Source organism: Watersipora subatra, chromosome 3 (genome assembly GCF_963576615.1).
Source record: "Watersipora subatra chromosome 3, tzWatSuba1.1, whole genome shotgun sequence".
Lineage (NCBI taxonomy): Eukaryota > Metazoa > Bryozoa > Gymnolaemata > Cheilostomatida > Watersiporidae > Watersipora > Watersipora subatra.
In genome coordinates this window covers 68,941,889-68,959,322 of record NC_088710.1, presented here as the reverse complement: position 1 = coordinate 68,959,322, position 17,434 = coordinate 68,941,889, and the positions used below count along the sequence as shown (strand labels likewise).

Genomic DNA, 17,434 nt, shown 5'->3' with positions numbered 1-17,434 from the left:
AGTTGAAATGGTATTAAGAAAGCACTTTGTTAAAACAGATATTGCAAGAACCAGTCATGATTCCATCTTTTGACTTTATAACTGCGCTGTTTGTTATTGTCTCAAAGCTTCGAATGTCAACCTATTGCATTTCAAGTTTTGTTTATAAATTTGTCCAGCACATTATGGGACTAAAACCTAACTTTCTGTCATAGTTTTTCTACACGAGCATTTAGGCATGTTTATCTGATTGTACTGCTGTTGTTGGATGTTTGTTTCAGTTACGACCTCTCTTAGAGCCCGGTGCCCTCATCTCCACTGCACTATTCTGTATATTCTACCTACCTCTCTATACACTTACCTTGTACATATGCTCGTACGCCTTTGATATTCCAGCAACTAGTCAAGGCTTGTTACAAACTATTTGTATATTGGTGAGTTTTAGACATGTCCTTATAGGCTATCGGCAATCGTCTCTATAATACTTGGTCCAACTTCTTTTGGTTTTATGTACAGAGATCCAAAATATTTAAATATTTAACAAGGCAAGTTGTTTTGTGAGAGAACTACAGCTTTATCACTATATAGGTCATGGTAAACTGAATATGCTTATTACTGTTGCTCTGTGTTCAGGCAGTACTTATTTGCGAAGTATTTAATGTTGCCATTGTGAATCATTGAAAGTAGATCTTATCCTTGACTTTGAGCAATGAAGAACACAAACACAGCTACCATTTATCATCCACCATTTTTGGGAATATATATGGTATACATTGACAGCTGCAGATTGTCAGGCTGTGGTGACACTGATTAGCATGTGCTGGTATGGAGTCGACCGACTCACTACCGTTTGAAAAATGAACTTTTACAAACTTTTATTGGATTTTATCAACAGGAATCGGTATTTTTCAATCACTTGTGATTGTTTGTGATGTTTGAGGTGATCTGACTGCCAGGATGTTTCAAGATTAAAATCAACAGAACTTGATCAAGGTTAAAATTCTCAGAAGAAAAATGTGTGCCAAAATGACATAACTAGTCGCGCGGCGGCCTGTCTCTCCCTCATTATTGCTATCAGCTATTGCGTTCAAGTTGCAGCGTCTTTATATTGTCGGTACTTGTGCCGAAGTGTAGCTACAGACAACATATTTCACACTTTCGTTTGAATCTGAACGTTTTAATCACAAACAAGTTTTGTTGATTTTAATCATGAAACATCCTGACAGTCAGATCACCTCAAACATCAAAAACAATCGCAAACGATAGAAAAAAATCAACACTTTCTGATAAAATCTATTAAAATCTTGTGTAAGGTCATAAGGTCATCTTTAATAGCTAATGGACAAAAAATGCTCAAGATTTTCATATCAACTCCCTAGCAGATGATAACCTGGTAAGTATATCAGATAAGGTTGTAGCACATTTCCAACTAAGGTGTACTAAAATTTGATAATGAGATCCTATAGAATCACCCACACTCTAAATGCTAATCAGGAACTTTGGCTAGCTTTAGATTCTACAGCAGTTTTGACCAAAAACTTTTCTCATTCCGGAGATCAACACATTCTTGCACCAAATCTCCTAATGGCTTACTTTTCTTGTATTCCAACAGCTAAACATTCTGTTCTTCGTTCCTATTGGTATGACCGGGATGTCTCCAGATGACTACGCCAGAAATATTGCAGATATACTTCATATTATTTTCTCCTTTGTCAACCCTTTCTATTCAGCGAGTGGGTTCTTCTTCCACCTACTCAAGGTTTGCACTACTTGTCTTTCTATTGGTCTAAATTGTTTCACCTTCTGCATACATGTACTTGCATACATGTGATTGCATACATGTACTTGTGTACAGGTACTTGTGTACATGTGCTTGCGTACACGTACATGCATACATGTGCTTACATACATATACTTGCATACATGTACTTGCGTACATATACTTGCATACATATGCTTGCGTACATGTATGCAAGTACATGTATGCAAGTACATGTACTTGCGTACATGTACTTGCATACATGTAATACATGTATGCAAGTACATGTATGCAAGTACATGTACACAAGTACCTGTACACAAGTACATGTATGCAATCACATGTATGCAAGTACATGTATGCAAGTACATGTACTTGCATACATGTAATACATTTACACAAGTATATGTATGCAAGTACATGTTTGCAAGTACCTGTACGCAAGTACATGTACACAAGTACCTGTACACAAGTACATGTATGCAATCACATGTATGCAAGTACATGTACTTGCATACATGTACTTGCATACATGTAATTGCCTACATGTACTTGCGTACATGTACTTGCGTACACGTACCTGCATACAGGTACTTGCATACATGTACACAAGTACATGTACTAGCACACATATACTAGCATACATGTACTTGCATACGTGTACTAGCACACATATACATGTACTTGTGTACATCAACCCTCACACTGGCTTTTCTTACTTTTTGTTACAGTTTGATGTGAAGCAAAGCTACAGTCAGCAAAGTGATGACCCTGTCATCAGAATACAGTCATACTTTCTGTGGGAAAACAGATTGTTGCCGATTTTTCTTGCTGTAAGATGTTGCTATGGTAACCTTCTGATTGGCTTCCTCTTTTCGTTACCTTCTGTACTGCATTTCCTGTCTTTTTTTCATATTTTCTTCCCTTCTTAATTTTGCTTTACTTACTTTTTTTTTCTCTTCTATTGTGAAGTAGTCAGAGTTACATATTAATTACCTGACACTCTAGATTTACCGCTATATTCAAGTGGCAGCACGTGCAGGTGCATGTATAAAACCTCAAGATTCTCTATGTATGCTCATCAAAGCCAGTTTTGTGTCAGCTAAAAGTCTGTCTGCTTCGGCTTCTTGAGCTGTTAAATTTTTTTCAGCCCATTTTCTGGTTGCCATTCCTTGCATTCACTCTCTGGATTGTCGATGATGAAAAGGCAGGAAAAAAATTCAAGTCTCAAATAAGGATTCACAAAGACGAGACAATAGCAGCCAATCCTCATATTATAATCCAAGAAGATGATGATGTGGCGAAAGAGAGGCAAATAGTCAGCGGCCAACTGCCATCGTCTGCTGGCGAGGTCCTTGATATATATATAACTCTCTTATTTCGTAGACTAATAATTAATAAACCACCCTTAGCTATGCATTAAATAGCCTGAGCTTGCTAGACTAAGAATCAAGCTACAAACTAAAAGCTATATAAATTTGTGGTCAACTTTCTGATGTCTATTAACATTGAGCCACGATAATGTTGGTTATTTTCTATTGCATTATTTCTCATTCCTTTGTTTTTGTACAGTAGTTTCAGCATATTTGAATATGTGACATTTTTTTTCTTTTGTAAACTTGCAGCCAGTTTTGAAGGTGCAAAACATTCGAAAGCTGTTTTTAAAACCGTCCGGCCGAAGAGGTCTCAAGTCCGAGTCAAGGCATATGGTTGCAGTCAACAATCTTTCTTTTCAAGTAATGCCAGGGGAAGTTCTTGGTCTTCTTGGGCCCAATGGGGCTGGAAAGTCTACAACTATGAATATCTTAACTGCAGAAATAGCTCCAGACGCCGGTGTGGTATGTTAGATGTTAGATAATTGTATATCTTCCATAGAAAGCATGCAGTAAAGTAAAAGCTGGTATATTGGATTATGTATATGTTATATATATATATATCCAATATTGGATTATATATATAATGCATGTATACAATCTATATATATAAATCTCAAAGTTTGTGTGTCTGTCTGTACTTCGGTATGTCCAGTTATAGCTATTAAAATCTTCGAATAAAAAGCTCGCTGCATGCTGGAATTGAGCTCACGAATAATGCAACCGTAAGTTTCAAACCACGCATTTAACCACTGAGCTATACAGTCCTTGCATGCTATCGCGTTTATCACACAGCGTATGCCGTATACAAATGCAAAATGTGCACTTTTGATTATTAATTAATGTTACCTTTTGCGTTTGTTATTTGTGTGAAATTGCTTAAAAACTAATTTTTTGCTACCATTACTTATTTTTTTAATTTTTAATTTTTAAATGTGTCGTTTCAACTTCAAATGTGTCGTTACACATTTCAAATGTGCTCTCACAATTTCAAATGTGCCGTTACACTGTTTTCGGTTTTTCGTATAGTCCAATTGCTACATCGTTAAAAACTAATACTTTTCACGTAGACAATCGTATTATCTCGAGCAGGAATAGCCTCTACATTTTCTCTCCGCTGCATTTCTTCTTAGAAGTCTGCACTGAAAGTTTAGTTTATTTTGAGTTTTGAATATGACTATTATAATTATTATAATAGTCGTATTCAAAACTCAAAGCAAAATAAATTTTCAGTGCAGACTTCTAAGAGGAAATGCAGCGGAGAGAAAATGTAGAGGCTATTCCTGCGCGAGTTAATACGATTGTCTGCGTAAAAAGTATTAGTTTTTACCGATGTAGCAATTGGACCATACGAAAAACCGGAAACAGTGTAACGGCATTACTGTAACGACATTATACTGGTACCTCTTGGTAGTCGGTACTGGCACAAATGTAAAAATGAGATATCGAAATTAAATACATCAGTGAAGCTGCCGCGGGCACTTTGTCTGACTGAGCCAAGAGAGAATGTAGTGGCAATTCCTACGCGAAAATGCCCGTGTGAACATTTTTTAGTTCTACAATTTCTAGTGAATGTCCTTTCCAATAACCGGAATATTATGATCAAAATTGTGCCATTACAGTTACACTGTGATGGAAGATTTTAAATTAAAATGGCAAATTGAAAATTACAAATAATGTTGTGGTTAGTTGCGTTTGTTTGCATACTTGCATTTGCAATCGCTGTGAGTTCAAATCCAGCACTGGGGAGTTTTTATTGCAGGATTTTAATTGCTTTATCTGGACATGCCGCCGACAGAAAACAAAAGAAAAACTTTGAAATTATGTAAATTATATATATTATATGAGATATTATATATTATATAATATATATAAATACCAATATATATATTGATGTATTTGATTGCGTGGACTGACTTGTACGGCTTGCAGGTGTGCTCGGGAGCTACAAATATTCATAGAAACCTGGCAGAGGCCTACAGACAGATGGGCTATTGTCCTCAGTTTGATGCTGTTTGGGGCAGTATAACAATAAGGGAGCACCTGAATGCCTACAGTGTAGTGAGAGGGTATCACCCTGTTATGGTACCAGCTGTCACCTCTTAGTGAGTAACTCTCATTCATTACTCTTCGGGTGCTTTAGTATTTTCTACGTCTATAGGACACATGTAGAAGGTGTGTGTAAGGAGTATGTGTAGGGAGTATGTGTAGGGAGTATGTGTAGAGGGGTGTGTGTAAGGGGTATGTGTAGGGGGTATGTATAGGTGACACACTTTAGACATTTATGTGTCAATCATATACACTTCACAACTGTAAAAAAATTAATGTAATTTTTCCTTGTATTGAGGGATGCTAGGGTAAGCAATCACCAAATCAGGTGGGGTCTGCTAGCAGTAGACAAGTGAATGCCTGTAGATGCATCATTAACATGTATCTTGAGATCTTTGTAGCCTGAGATCTTCATAAATAGTTTATCATTTGTAGGCTATGATAACCAAGTTATAACAAACTTTATCCCCATATGCTAAAGCTATTTTTAGAATTCATTCAGAGGTCATCAATAGAGCAATAACTATGTCAGTCACATACAGATGAAAACTGCATGTAGAGGATAACTCCAAGTTTAAGGTTACACATAGGAGTAACTAAATGTTTATAACACAGCCCCATTGAATAATAGATATTTTTAAGTTTCGCACAATGACTTTTTTAGGGTGCTCATAGCTAATCTGAAAGCACTCTTTTATGTCAAAGCATTACGATTTTCATTCATTCCGCTTACACTTGTATTTAACAACGATTTTATAAAAAAGGCGGCATCTGCTGATGTATAGTATAAAATTCACATAGTAATGGTTAAATAATAGTTCTGTAGCTGTTGATAGTGATGCAAGTATAATAGCTGTTCTTCTACTGCAGTGCAGCAGTAAATATCATTGTCGATTTAGCCACATTTTCTGTAAAATGCAGCTGGTGGGCTAATATGCAGTTCCCAGTATGTGTGATAGACACTCCGATGAATATAGCTCTAATAAAAAATTGATTGTTTGCAGTTTTCTCGAGCTGCTCCAGTTGACAGAGCACGCAGAGAAAAAAGCGAGTGCTCTTTCTGGTGGAACCAAACGAAAGGTAAGTCAAGCCCCTATCTTCCTTAGTCACAGCAATAGGTCAGTTTCATCTGTTGAACAAGGTCTGACACGAGCATTTTGACGAGTTTATACAGTAGTAATATTTTTATACTTGAGTTTGCACCAAACCCAATTAAAGCCTTGCTTCCCTTGGTCTACCCTTTTCACAAAAAAGATGTTGAATGCTGATAACTAGGCACAGTGTATTCTTATTGCTGAGTACCTCTTATGTGCGTATATAGCAAAAAGTTTAACAATTGGCCTGTTTTCGTTTTTACTATTTATATAAGCTTGTTGAAGACAAAAGAGATTTTAGCTTATATTAAACCTTGTTGATTATTTGAGTTGCTGTTGCATGATACATATTATAATATTATAATATTGTTTGTATCACTAAACAGAGAAATGAAATAGATTTAGCTGAGTTAACTGTGAGTTACCAGAAAGTGTTTTGAAAATGCTTGATATCGCGTGAGTGAAACAAAAATTAGTGAAAAGTAAGCGAGAGTAAAACTTTATTGGGCATTTTAGCGTTTAATATAATATTTACTATAAACTTTAATTCATAATACGCATATAACTATATAACTACATATATAACTTTAATTTATTAGCCATGGATTTTAAGATTGATAATGATGTTAAAGAAAGAAGTAAAAATCCTAAACATAATTATAAGCAGATCCACTAAATACGATATAGTTGCTGTAGGTGACTGTAGTTACTAAAGTTAATATACTATTTTATTACCAATTTTCAATATGTACACTAAATATACAAAATTTTGATGATATTTTATCAGGGGTGTTTGCATTAGATAATTACTATGGGTTTCTATATCCCTCTATACGACATTTTCACCTTACGATGCCAACACTGGAATCAATTAATGTCATATATCGAGGTTCCCTGCAGTTCACTGTGTAGCCTACAGTAACCATAGTTGGTCACATAGCTATAATGACTAGACTTCATGTTTCACAGTGACTTGCCCTAATGTGTGTGAGTGTGCTGAATTATTACAAATTGTTCCATGAGGGAATTACTCTTGATAAAAGTGAAGTTGTCTGCTCCATAATAGTTTTCATAAAATATGTAGACCACCACTGTCATACCTCCTTTAGATAGACATCTAATGACATACATCAGAGAAAATTCATTGCTTTATAAAACCCACACCTTGTTGTCTGTTACTAGCTTAGGCTATCACTTTGACCTTTCTGTCTGTTAGCTCGATCTGGTATATGTAGCTTAGCTTTGCTATGGCAATGTTGGGAGACCCTCGAGTAGTGCTGCTAGACGAGCCTTCTACAGGTATGGATCCTCAGTCTAAAAGAGTATTCTGGGATGCAATACAGCACAGTTTTGAGGGTTCCGAACGGGGTGCCATACTTACCACTCACTATATGGAAGAGGCGGATGCTTTATGTCACAGGCTAGGAATTATGATTAATGGACAGCTTGAGTAAGTAAACAACGAGTGCTGAAGGTGCTGCCAAAAGCTCCATCAATGCTGTCTTTTCACTTTTACAGTAAAAAATGCTCCTGATTTTTTGCGTTTAAAATTGCCTTCAGAGTTCTAAGGCGCGCAAATTTATTTTTATTCCCTGCAGATCTTTCTTTCAAGAAATAATTTTTCCATTTAAGGCATTTTTGCACACGAGCAAGGGGGCACAGACATGTGGTAAAAGTAGATTCTTGTTATCATTGATATATTAAACCAACTAGACGAATGGCTGGTGTTGTCTGAGTAATAAAAAAATCTTTGGACAGAAAATTTGTTTTTATTTAATATGTACAACATTTACCGTTCTAACTTTTAAACTTTCTATTGTGGGAAAGTTTTTTTTCTGCAATTCAATTGAATTAAAAAAACAACTATAAAGGTTTTCAAACAACTGTAACTTAAATTTCATATCGGGAAAAAAGTGTTTTGGTGAACTAAATTCCGAAGAAAAATAAAACTGAAGAGGTGTTTAAATGTATGTGTAAAATAATTAACAAGTAATGGCTAAATATAGTCTGATTTGCTAAGATTACAATGAAAAATTATCTGGTATACAATTATATTATTTTAGTTTATTTAAGTGTTGGCATCATAAGGGAAAAATATTGTATGGACGTATAGAGTGGTCTAGAAACACATAGCAATTATCTAATGCAACCACTGCCTGGTAAAAATCATCAAAATCATCATCATTAAAAAATAATAACAAAACAATATGTTAACCTCAGTAACTATATTTACCTACAATAACTTTAGTGCATTTAGTGGTTATGGTCTGCAAGAAAATTTAATATTACAATGTACTACGTGTAGAGTTCTTACCTTTGAGACAGGCATGTAACATGAACGCTGAATCTAACTTAAATGAATTTAGTGTACTAAAACATACTTGGAGGAAGTTTTAGTATGCATTTTAGTAAACTTTTAACTAAAATTTGACAGATGACGCTGAGATACAATTGCCGAATTTTAGTTTTGAGAGAATTGATTGTTGATATCGTTTTGTGGAAAACAAATTAGCCCTAGTATGGCGAGTACAGATAAGCATTGTTTCATAGAGTTAATAGAGTTTCAATTAATACGTCATTTAGCGTGTGAAATTGGGAAAAGGGAATACGGTATATATGTATAGTAACAGCTATGTAATCGTAAAAGCCATCGTAGATTTTTGGTTAGATGATGGTTAACAAACTTGCAGTTGCAATCTTCATGAGTGCAAATCCAGCATGATGCGAGCTTTTAACTCTAAGATTTTCATAGCTATAGCGAAGTACAGAAGAACAGACCCACAAACTTTGAGATTTATATATATACCGTACTTTTCGGACTGTTAACCGCACCCCTATATAAGCCGCATCTGCTTTATTTAAAAAAAACAATAATAAAACAATGCTTAGGCCGTACCTTTGTATAGGCCGCAGAACTCAAGGCGGTGCTTTTTAACACGGCAGCAACTTTGCTAGTTAAAATAGAACAGTGCCGTTAGGCACTGTTCCATATTAACCGACGCTTTTTAACCCTGTGCCTAACGGAATAGTACCGTCAGACATTGTTTCGTTTTTTCTTTCACTGCTAGAAGCTCACTAACCGGAGATTCTGGCTAATGCGCCCTAGCCGCAAAAGAAAAAACCACAGAATAGCCGCACCCTTATATAAACCGCGCCTTTATATAAGCCGCATAGCTCAAAACATCAGGAAAAAGCGCAAGCAGCCTATGAAATACATCAGACTTTTCCGCATACATGAAATACTATTGGGTTACTTCTATAGGTGTCTGGGAACGACACAGCATCTCAAGACAAGGTTTGGTCATGGCTATCAGCTAGAAATCAAACTAGCGAGCACGAAGGAGGCGGTGCTAGTGAAGGAAGTGGATAAGCTGCATGAATTCATATTTAACTACTTTCCATCGAGCATCATCCTTGAACAGTTTGGCCCAAGAGTCGCGTACAAGATTGCTGCCAAGGAAGTGAGCTCATTGGCAAGAAGCTTCGAGATTCTTGAAGAAGGTTGGTATTACATCAGAAGGAAGATAAGTTCCATATTTATCGGAAAATGCAGGGCTGAACTTTCACCTTCAGCATTGCAATAGATGCTTTAGGTTTTGTATTGTTATCAACCCTCACCAACACAAGCAATGGATACCTTAAGATGTAGGGTTGTGGTGTTGTAGTGGTGCAATCGCATATTAGCTATACCTATTGGCTGAATGTTGCAGCAAGGAAACTAATAAGATGTCAATAATTGTCAATAAGGCCTACTGTAGTTTGATAGAGTGCACATCTTTAGGGCTGGTTGGCCTTGACATGCACTCAGCTCTTAAGTTTCTGGTAGCATATGTAAAACTTGATGCTAACATATGACCAGTTGAACATGAGTGAGACATTGCTGTTACACCTGTTACTCCAGATAGATATAGATACAGATAGATATAGATACAGATAGATATAGATACAGATAGATATAGTCAAAATGTCTAGCAATTGTAAGGGAGTTCAATTTATGGGTATTATTGTGATGCAAGTGTTGAGACTGATTAATTAAAGGTTGACTTGCAACAAAATTCACATTATAGTTAATTGGTATCAAAAGATTCACCATGTCTTACTCTGCTGTGTTGTAGGTGCCACATATGTGGAAATGTGATTACAAGCTCTTAAAAGCTCAAAAACGAAAAGCCCCCGTAGATTGGAATCTCTTTATTTCTCTGACGTAGCCATGAAATTTGGTTATCGTCTTGTCACGTGATGTTCTCCCGTGAATTGAAAGGCCAATAAAAAGCTCAATATAACACTTATCGTAGCACTAGTTTATGACAAACACTTCGGGTTTTACCGAAGACCCTGTATCAAATATAGATGCTCGCTACTTTACAGTTTTGTTTCGGTTTGGTCTAATCGGCAAGTCGTAATCCGATCATGTGACCCAATACTTCACAAATAATTTCTGCAGCATTTTTCGATTATCACAAATGACAGGCTCGTCATGATTGTCAGACAATGATATGTACTCTTTCAAGCTAAGGCTAAAAAATTAAACAAATTTTTATGGTAAGTTATAAGATATCACTGCTAAAAGTGGCAGCATTACAACGAAGATAAAATAGACGAGTAAGAACAATAGACATGGTTTTATTGAATGCGTGAAGTACATTTGTGAAATATTTCGATGAATAAGGTGACATGAAAGTGTAAACAGAAACCATCTAACACAGCTACGTCCCATATGAGCCATTTTGGAAAGAGAATCCAAACTACGGTGGTCTCGTGTGGCTGCGATTAACTGTTCGTTTTTTAGCTTTTAAGAGCTTGTAATCACATTCTCATATATTTGGCACCTACAACACAACAGAGTAAGACATGGTGAATCTTTTCATATCAAATAACGGTAATGTGAATTTTGTTGCAAGTCAACCTTTAATTAAGGTTTGATGATAAAAAGCAGTTCTACATTATAGTCGTAAGCCATTTTATAATGTATATCAGCCGTGTTTGCTGTGCAACTGTTAACATGCTCTGAAGTACGTTAATTGATCTTTTATATGTTACCTTGCAGCCAAAAAGAAAATTGATATTGGAGAATACAACTTCAGTCAAGCTACACTGGAACAAGTGAGTTCAACCAGAATATAGAAGAGTAGCTGCTCAGTTTTTGAACCGACATTATTTTCCTACGGAGGTTCTTGTTTAGTAATGTCAGATTATTGTTACTCTGAAGAGTGTTACTACTACCAGTCTTACAACAATTACTACCGCTGCTACTACTGCTACTACTACTACCACTAATACTACTACTCCTACTACCACTACTACTAATACTACTACTATTACTACTACTACTACTGTAACTCCTACCACTACTACTAATACTGCTACTACTATAACTACTACTAATACTACTACTATTACTACTACTAGTGATACTACTACTGTTACTCCTACCACTACTGCTAATACTACTTCTACTACTACTTCTACTACTACTGCTACTCTTACTACTACTATTATTACTACTCCTACTTTAACTACCACTATCATGACTACTATCACTACCCAAGGTTTGGTTGTACTTCCATCATGATTATTTCTGCTACCACTTGCTTTACCACTGCTTCTACTACTAGAAATGATACTATTGTCACTGATATTACTACAACTATTACTGCTGTATTACTGCGGTAGCAGCTGCTAGTAATGATTATGCTGCAGGTTTTTCTTGAGTTTGCCAAGTTTCAGACTGAAGAGATGAACACTAGCACTGAACAAAAGCAGTTCTGTCAAGAAGTGGCCCGGAGTCGCATGGTTAGTAAAGTATCAGTCCCACACAGAAGTTATAAAAAATTGTTATACCCAGTTTTAGAGAAATGGTGATGACAGCACTTGGATGTAGTTGAGAGATCATTTTTTAGGTGTCAGCAATGCATTCGAGGGTGAATTCTGCAACTAAATTGGCGTCGGACAAGGAAAAGGACTTATCTGAAGTAGAGAGAGAATTCCAACAAGCCATAGCCAAATATGTTGCTGACATTCAGGTAATTAAATATTTAACTGAAATACTGGCAGCGCATCAAGATCATTCAAAAGACAGTCTTAGATTGCTTATATTCTTACAATCCCTTTTACTCTTAGTGAAACTGGCTCGACAAAAGTTGTTTTAGTCTGAATTGTTTATATCTCTCTGTGGTAGTTTTATGACCTACAGGCCAAAATGCACTCTACTTAACATCAAGTTCATAAAGAATTTACCCTTTGTTGTATTCGTACTGTTATTCAGGCTCCACAGGCCAGATAACTGTAGACCCTTTGTTGTATTCGTACTGTTATTCAGGCTCCACAGGCCAGATAACTGTAGACCCTTTGTTGTATTCGTACTGTTATTCAGGCTCCACAGGCCAGATAACTGTAGACCCTTTGTTGTATTCGTACTGTTATTCAGGCTCTACAGGCCAGATAACTGTAGGTTAACACTTGAATAGCACAAGAGGGTGCTTTCAGTTTGGATGAGTTGCTAGGATAAGGTCATGAGAGGTCATAAGGCCGTGAGAGGTCATAAGGCCATGAGAGGTCATGAGAGGCCATGAGAGGCCATGAGAAGTAGTGGTGCTGGAGACAATTCAGACAAAGATTGTTGAAAGTGCTAGTCTCAAATCAAACAAAAAAGGAAGTTTATCTTCGCTGACTAAGAAAGCTTTGTGCTCTATGCTCCAGCAATTTCCTGGATTCCAGGCTAGATAGTTAACAAACAGTACTCATTGTAATGAAAGCTATACAATCATGTATCATGGTTGTGGGCACGAAGGCAACATTCCGTCTGGTATAGTAAAAGACCTTCTGTTACTGCAGTTGAAGGCCACAACGAGTCTTCACCAGGAGTTGATTAGACAGTCAGATTATAAGAGTGCTTACAGCCTTACTGGGAATATAGACGATAATGCAAGTTTCATCTACCCTCCTAGGTAAGGAGTTTTCTACTTCAGCAGCACGCCTTGTAACACACTAAAATAAAAGTTTGAAATAAAGGTGTGAAATAAAGTTGATTATACACTCTTACACTATATATTTATCCTGCCATAACCTTTATGGCTAACTCTTTTGTTTGTATCGTTAGCAACACGCAATATCACAGAACATTAACGAGCCATCATCCCACCCATATTCCAATAAATAGCCACGAGACCCATCTGAAGTCGATGATAAGGTCTCCTACTCAAAAGGTACTAACTTTTTTATAATTATTTAAAAAGCTATCAACTTTTTTCCTTTACGTTTAGGTTAAAACAATTAAGCTGCTAATCAACAGATTCGCTGCCTTTACTACGAGATATGATTCATTATCAATCCGATGAAAAAAAATTAACATAGAGAAAACTCGGAAAAAAAGTTTTTGCTACTACAAAGTTACTAACACTGTTGTAGAGAGAAGGCGAGAGGTCTACCGTTAAGTTTGACACACTAGCGATATCAATGAACCTTAGTGATGCCCCGTCAAACATCAACAAGCAGCAACTGGCCAGTCAGCGCAAGGTCATACCTGGGGTGACAGCTTCTTCAGAGGTAATAACGGTCAGCAGTATTTTTGTTTTATACTCCTGGTGATCAAGGGCTACAGTAACCGTAACAAACACTGTTAATGTTGTTAATGTGAGGAGCTGGTACACAAACATACATCCTGTATTTTAATAGAGCTGTTATACATGTTGTATGTTAGTAGAGCTGTTATACATGTTGTATGTTAGTAGAGCTGTTATACATACTGTATGTTAGCAGAGATGTTATACATACTGTATATTAGTGGAGCTGTTATACGTGTTGTATGTTAGTAGAGCTGTTATACATGTTGTATGTAAGTAGAGCTGTTATACATGCTGTATGTTAGTAGAGCTGTTATACATGTTGTATGTTAGTAAAGATCTTATACATGTTGTATGTTAGTAGAGCTGTTATACATGCTGTATGTTAGTAGAGTTACTATACATGTTGTATGTTAGTAAAGATGTTATACATGTTGTATGTTAGTAGAGCTGTTATACATGTTGTATGTTAGTAGAGCTGTTCTACATGTTGTATGTTAGTAGAGCTGTTATACATGTTGTATGTTAGTAAAGCTGTTATACATGTTGTATGCTAGTAGATATGTTATACATGCTGTATGTTAGTAGAGATGTTATACATGTTGTATGTTAGTAGAGCTGTTATACATGCTGTATGTTAGTAGAGTTGCTATACATGTTGTATGTTAGTAAAGATGTTATACATGTTGTATGTTAGTAGAGATGTTATACATGCTGTATGTTAGTATATATGTTATACATGCTGTATGTTAGTAAAGATGTTATACATACTGTATGTTAGTAGAGCTGTTATACATGTTGTATGTTAGTAGAGCTGTTATACATGTTGTATGTTAGTAAAGCTGTTATACATGTTGTATGCTAGTAGATATGTTATACATGCTGTATGTTAGTAGAGATGTTATACATGTTGTATGTTAGTAGAGCTGTTAGGCACATCATGTGTTTGTAGGTAGAGGATAAGGCCTTGAAAAAGTTTTCACAGAAGCATTCTGATAAACATATGCATTACTTGGATGTCAAATCACACACGTATGATGCTAAAGAAGAGGAGTTTTTTCCAACCAAAGATAGATTAGATAAGATTGAAAAAGCTGATGAAGACAAGGATTAAGCTGACAAAGAAAGAGAGAATAACTGAAAAGACACATAAAAGTCTGATTTAGGGCCGAACGTCGTTTTGTCTACAATCATCACTTTGCTCCTGTCATCTCTTAGCTCAAGTTTTGCAAGAATGTTAGCAAAGCGCTAGAAAGTTTTTCCGCGAGTCTTTTACAGTTGTACTCGATACTTCAATAATTATTGTTACAAAAGCTTCAATGTAAAAGGCTTCGTTTTTTGCATAAGATTCAAACAGTACATAACTTTTTATCTGCTAATGCATTCTAATACAGTATAAAAATATTTGTAAAATGTTATCTATAGCTATATTACTGCAATAAACTATCGTGACATCCCAACACTTTAGTAACATATGTTGAAAATAAAATTAAGCAAATGTGTTTTTAGTAACATTGAGCTGTGGGAACATTGTGTATTTTAAACAAAACCAATTTTCAAGTTTGTTTATATATTAAATAGTAAAAATATATATACATTATATAATAGCATATTAATATTTGGTAGGCATGTTCACGCATTTGGTTTAACAGGGATGAGCAAACAAATCTACATGTATGAATATACTAGGTAAATGCTCGGCATTGCACAAGTGATAAAAAAGTTTTTGGATAGAAAATTGATTTTTACTCAACATATACAACATTTACCATTTTAACTTTTAAATGAAGGTGTCGGTTTATGCAATAATTTCAATTAAATTTATACTATATATATATACTAGCTGTGCTACCCGGCGTTGCCCGAGTAATAGCAAAGTCTTTGGACAGAAAATTGATTTGTATTTAACATATAACAAAATTTGCCATTCTAACTATGAAACTACATATCATGAGAAAAGTGTTTTGTCTTACAAACAATGAGAAGTAGTCAGAGCTGCTCACTATTAGCCAGTTTAATAATGTAAGCGAACAGGTTCTCGTGACGTTATGCTATGACCTGTGTCGTACGCAAAGCAGTTAGGTATTTGCTTTCATATAATGACTTATATTGGCTAGCTAGCTGTGCTACCCGGCGTTGCCTGGGTAATAAAAAAGTCTGGACAGAAAATTGATTTGTATTTAACATATAACAACATTTCTCGATCTAACTTTCAAACTACATATCATGAGAGAAGTGTTCTGTGTATTTGAAATAAATTAGGAGAAAAATAAAAACAACTGTAAAGGTTTTAAAATTTTGTCAAACAACTGTAACTTTCAAGCTATTAGCCTGGAAAAAAGCCATGGAAATTCCAGTAAGCTGCTCGGCTTCTAATGACTGTACTCCATGACGTTGCGTCAACATTGTTGTCCAGCTACTGTTGTTCTAATAATAGCTATAGCCGGAACGCAGACAGACATATGAACATAATTAGAAAAAAATATATATATAGACTATCAATCCGATTTTTGTAGTCTAGTGGCTAGGGTGTCAGACTGCCAACCGGCAGGGTCCGATATCGAATCTTCTTCAATACGGAAACTTTATTTCAAAGTTTTAAGATCTATAGCCGGGCAATCAATGCTACAAATACACATACGATGACAAACTTTGAAATACTGTATCTATATATATATATTTCTCAAAGTATGTTTGTCGACGGCATGCATTCCAACTATACATGCAGATCCTAGAATCTTGGAATAAAGAATTTGTACCAAAGAAGATTTGATCTCGCAGCCCACTGATTTCCAGTCCAACACCTCAGACAATAGACCACAGATATAGATAGATTAGCTGTGCCATATATGTCGCTATATTGGAGCAAATACCCAATGGCTTTACGTACGACGCAAGGTCATAGCATAACGTCACGAGAAATCGGTGTTTTTGAGCTCAATTCCAATACAATGAGGTTTCAAATGCAGCTCTACAATGATTGCAATAGTTTTGTTGGCCAAGTATGTTTAGGTATTTTTCCTCCCGGATGGGCACATACTTTTCTTCTGGTGGGGCTTAACGCGTAAGGCTAGCTGAAGTGAATGAAGCCATGTAAGATTGGCAGGAGTAATGTATGTGCACAATTTGTTCCATAACATAGTAAGATAGACAGCGGTAGCGTATTGGATAAATGCTTGTTCGCAGAACCGGAGGTTTTGAGTTCAAATTCAGGGCCAAGCAAATATTTCATTTTTAAAACTTTAGTGCTATCACTGGACACATGAACAGACAGGATGCAGACAAACACTAAGTTTTATATACATGTAGATAGACTAGTCAAATGCCCGGCATTGCATGGGTAGTAAAATAATTACCCAATGAATTTGAGTATTTTCATGGTAAGCTAGTAGCCTAAGTCTTTACTAAAACAATAGCCGTGTTGGAAGAAAGCTTAAAAATCCTTACATAAGCGTAATGGTCAACCGTGCTAGTTAATAACCCTAAGCGTTTTTTGAGTGAATATTTTAACCGATGTAATGAATGTCATCACAATTATACGTCGCTCCGATCAGTTAAGCATCGCAGTGTAATGAATTAGATTGCCACCTTGCCATACTATAGAGTACTATGTACACT

The 17,434-nt window shown here is 35.9% G+C and overlaps 1 protein-coding gene across 1 annotated transcript in view; it reads left to right on the top strand.

Moving 5' to 3' along the window:
• Nucleotides 1–14,930, top strand: part of LOC137390937 (cholesterol transporter ABCA5-like) — a 57,253-nt gene extending 42,323 nt beyond the window's left edge. Inside the window, exons 21-34 of the mRNA XM_068077251.1 lie at nucleotides 1,592–1,738; nucleotides 2,889–3,089; nucleotides 3,364–3,576; nucleotides 5,044–5,216; nucleotides 6,165–6,240; nucleotides 7,490–7,704; nucleotides 9,517–9,755; nucleotides 11,302–11,357; nucleotides 11,955–12,047; nucleotides 12,155–12,277; nucleotides 13,089–13,201; nucleotides 13,354–13,459; nucleotides 13,662–13,799; nucleotides 14,769–14,930. Of these exons, the coding sequence (XP_067933352.1) occupies nucleotides 1,592–1,738; nucleotides 2,889–3,089; nucleotides 3,364–3,576; nucleotides 5,044–5,216; nucleotides 6,165–6,240; nucleotides 7,490–7,704; nucleotides 9,517–9,755; nucleotides 11,302–11,357; nucleotides 11,955–12,047; nucleotides 12,155–12,277; nucleotides 13,089–13,201; nucleotides 13,354–13,459; nucleotides 13,662–13,799; nucleotides 14,769–14,930 (2,055 nt within the window). The remainder of the gene's footprint in view (nucleotides 1–1,591; nucleotides 1,739–2,888; nucleotides 3,090–3,363; nucleotides 3,577–5,043; nucleotides 5,217–6,164; nucleotides 6,241–7,489; nucleotides 7,705–9,516; nucleotides 9,756–11,301; nucleotides 11,358–11,954; nucleotides 12,048–12,154; nucleotides 12,278–13,088; nucleotides 13,202–13,353; nucleotides 13,460–13,661; nucleotides 13,800–14,768) is intronic.
• The last annotated feature ends 2,504 nt before the right edge of the window (nucleotides 14,931–17,434 follow it).